Source organism: Vigna unguiculata, chromosome 1 (assembly GCF_004118075.2).
Source record: "Vigna unguiculata cultivar IT97K-499-35 chromosome 1, ASM411807v1, whole genome shotgun sequence".
Lineage (NCBI taxonomy): Eukaryota > Viridiplantae > Streptophyta > Magnoliopsida > Fabales > Fabaceae > Vigna > Vigna unguiculata.
In genome coordinates, this window is record NC_040279.1 from 28,030,885 (window position 1) to 28,034,902 (window position 4,018).

Sequence of the window (4,018 nt, forward strand, 5' to 3'; positions counted from 1 at the left end):
AAATGTAAGAAAAATAGAAAAAACATCTCCATAATCGGTTTTTGGGTGGTTAAAAAAGATGTCTGTGGTTGTACTCTTGATTTCAACCATTTATATACCTGAAAAATAAGATGAACAAAAGAAACCATCAGATCTTTGCAAAAAAAATCAAGAAAAATACCAGTTAGCTTGACAAACCCAAAAAATTAAACATCAAGAACAAAAATGGATAGATCAACGGGAAATCTGAGATGCATGTCTTTATAAGCGACAGTTGAAGCCTGTAAACAAACCAAACATGATCAACATAAGAAGATGAACAGATGAAATGTAAGAAAAATAAAAAGGAAGCATCTCCAGAATGGTTTTTTTGCTGGGTCGGTCAGAGAGAATGAGAAGATAGAGAAAGAAGAAAGAAGCCGCTGCCAGAGAGAATGAGAAAGATAGAGAAAGAAGAGAGAAGGCGGTCGCAGAGAAAATGAGGAAGAGAGAGAAAGCATTGGTGACATGAGAAGCTGAGAAGACTCGGAAGAGAGAGAAAGAAAATATAAACTTCAGATTTTCAGTGCTTTTAGAATTTTTTTTTAAAAAGTGAAAACGCTGAGAGAGTGACACGTAAGCTATTATACCTTTTGTAGATAAAAATTTGAATTATGAAGAAGAACAGATATATTATTCAATGTAAAAACTTGCCTTTTGTTAGTTCACAATTGTATATAGTATTAGATACATGATGAAGCGTTATGTGTAAAATGGTTGTTATTTTTGTGATTTCTAATCAGTTACATCTATAGATCTATACATTTCAAGAGCTAAATTTATTTTCAAAATGAAGACTTTGAGTCGAGAGAATTTCTCCCACATAGTCCTAATTTAGTTATTTTTTAAGTCTGCCTTAATTTAAAATTTTCTAATTATTTTAAGTATAAATCCACTTTTTTTTTTTCATAGTGTTGTAAATATACAATTTTAGTTTTTATAAAAGTTTAAATACATATTCAGTCCTTTAACTTTCGAACATTAATTTATTTCGGTTCATTATTAATATTTTTCCGAATTTTAATTGAAATTGTTGAGGTGTATATAAGCAATGACATCAGTATTTACCTAAAATATTAAAAGTAATGTTTTACAATAAATTTGTTTGTATTGTTACAGAAAGATTGCCTGATCATGACATGCACTTGGGTCACTTGGATAAGTAAAGTATTGGATTAAACTAATTACGAAATATTAAGAAACATTAATATGATAACTTATACAAATATGAAGAGCATAACTTATATAGTTGATAAAAATAATTAAATTCTCAAACATTAGGAAAAGTATTGGATTATAGTATTGTTTATGAATAATAAAATTGAGTGAAAAAATTCTGTTAAATGTGATTAAAAAGTTTGAAGGGATAGATTATATTGCATTATATAAGCGACAAACGGTACATGTGAGATGCTATTAAAATTAGGATTAGATTAAGCTATTTATTTGATTTGAAAGAACAAACCAGAAAACTAATCACAATACCACTTCCTCCAATTCCCAATTTCGCAGATAAAATCAAGAATGAAAAAAAGAAAAGAAAAGAAAACTAAAAGTAGGGTTTTCAGAAGAGTGCAAACTGTGTAATTACGACGTTGACAAGCGAACCAATTGGTTTTTGGCATGTACGGGAGTAAGGTATGGACCTAATGGTAGGTATTGGATAATCCAACACCACCGATTCCCATTTTTTTATTTTATTTTCCGTAACAAAAGAAAACACCCACTTAAAATTGTCGCAGACGAGGAGTGTCTAGTGGCCACACGAGTTTTACCATTACCAAACCGGCCAAACCATTGTCCCAAGCTGTTCTGTTTCTTCCCTTTCTGCATGTGAATTTCAATGTTTCCTTTTTTTCCATTCCTTTTCTCCAAGGTAAGCATGAATATCAAGTGCTGCTTGTTTTAATTATTACTGAAATTCCATTTTGTGCCTTCACTGTTGGCGTGACTGTGCAAAGTTCTCTTATTTAGTGCGACCCAGATGGTGTTTTGAGTATTGGTTTGGAGATTCGTTAAGTATTTTAGAGATTTATATGATTGCTATGGATACTTTGCTCAAAACACCAAACAAGCTTGAGTTTTTGCACCCACTTCACGGTTATTCAGAGAAATTAAGCGGTTCGGGCTCCTCTAGGGTGCAAAATCAAGATTTTAGGTTTGGTTCTAAGAAACCACTTGTGAGATGGGGTAAATGTGGTGGTTTGCGTGCTAGTAGCAGTGCCCTTTTGGAACTTGTTCCTGAATTCAAGAAGGAGAATCTGGATTTTGAACTTCCTTTGTATGATTCCTCAAAGGGGGCTGTGGTGGACCTTGCTGTTGTGGGAGGGGGACCTGCTGGACTTGCAGTTGCGCAGCAGGTTTCTGAGGCAGGGCTTTCAGTTTGTGCTATTGATCCAAACCCTAGGTTGATTTGGCCCAATAATTATGGGGTTTGGGTGGATGAGTTTGAAGCCATGGATTTGCTCGACTGCCTTGACACCACCTGGTCCGGAGCAGTTGTCTACATCGACGAAAAAACGAAGAAGGATCTCGATAGGCCTTATGGTAGGGTCAATAGGAAGCTGCTGAAGTCGAAGATGCTGCAGAAATGTATCTCAAATGGTGTCAAGTTTCACCAGGCCAAAGTTATCAAGATTATTCACGAGGATACCAAATCTTTGCTGATTTGTAATGATGGTGTCACTGTTCAGGCTACTGTGGTTCTTGATGCAACTGGGTTTTCAAGATGCTTGGTTCAGTATGATAAACCGTATAACCCGGGTTACCAAGTGGCTTATGGGATTCTGGCTGAGGTTGATGAACACCCGTATGATGTAGATAAAATGCTTTTTATGGATTGGAGAGATTCTCATCTGGACAATGACAAGGAGCTGAAGCAGAGAAATGGTAGAATACCTACTTTCCTGTATGCAATGCCCTTTTCATCCACTAAGATATTTCTTGAAGAAACCTCTCTTGTAGCACGGCCTGGATTACGAATGGATGATATACAGGAAAGAATGGTTGCAAGGTTGAGACATTTGGGTATCAGAGTGAAAAGTATTGAAGAAGATGAGCACTGTGTGATTCCCATGGGTGGCCCCCTCCCAGTTCTTCCCCAAAGGGTTGTTGGCATTGGTGGCACCGCTGGGATGGTGCATCCTTCAACTGGGTACATGGTTGCAAGGACCCTGGCTGCAGCTCCTATTGTTGCTAATGCTATTGTTCAGAGCCTGGGCTCTGATAGAGGTCTTTCTGGAGGAGATATATCTGCACAAGTGTGGAAAGATTTATGGCCAATCCAAAGGCGGCGACAAAGGGAGTTCTTCTGTTTTGGTATGGACATCTTACTCAAACTTGATTTACCTGCCACAAGGAGATTTTTTGATGCGTTTTTTGATCTGGAACCGCATTACTGGCATGGATTCTTGTCATCAAGACTGTTTCTTCCTGAGCTCTTATTTTTTGGACTCTCTCTATTTTCTTATGCTTCTAATACATCTAGGATAGAGATTATGGCGAAGGGAACTCTTCCTTTGGTAAACATGATCAACAACTTGGTAAAAGATACAGAATAGGATTACTTCCCTTTTAATCTGTTGTATGCTACCTATGCTTTGTGCTTCCAAATGTAGTTTCCTACTCACATTATAGATTTCCAATAATGAATAATTGTGTATATTTATTCTTTGCTCACTTTAATTCCCTTTTGTGAAAAAAGTTCCCAAACTTTCTCTATTTTAAGCTTATACTGAAACTTGCTCGGGGTAATTCGTGGTCTTTCTATCAAGTTAGTATATTCAGTTTGACTTCCACGTTGCGAAGGAAATAAGCGGTACCCTTTTTCGTTGAAACCATCGTTCTTTGATTCTAGCAGCATATTTTGTTAGTAAACTCACCTAGCAACATGCCAGCAGCGTATCGTACATGTTACAGAGCTTCACCTTATCACAGTGCACTAAACTGTTAAGTTGCACTAGATGAAAGAGAAATTTGAACAAGAACTAGGCACTAGCAC

At 36.4% G+C, this 4,018-nt stretch overlaps 1 protein-coding gene across 1 annotated transcript; it reads left to right on the plus strand.

Annotated features, from left to right (window-relative positions):
- The first annotated feature begins 1,712 nt into the window (after positions 1–1,712).
- On the plus strand, positions 1,713–3,702 carry LOC114191752 (lycopene beta cyclase, chloroplastic). The gene is made up of 2 exons (XM_028081130.1): positions 1,713–1,894; positions 1,993–3,702. The coding sequence occupies exon 2, from the start codon at positions 2,055–2,057 to the stop codon at positions 3,576–3,578; it is 1,524 nt and encodes a 507-aa protein (XP_027936931.1). The 5' UTR covers positions 1,713–1,894; positions 1,993–2,054; the 3' UTR covers positions 3,579–3,702.
- Positions 3,703–4,018: the final 316 nt, after the last annotated feature.

What these genes read in the sequence shown, in the direction of transcription:
- LOC114191752 (XM_028081130.1), top strand. Translation starts at nt 2,055, where the DNA reads ATGATTGCTATGGATACTTTGCTCAAAACACCAAACAAGCTTGAGTTT.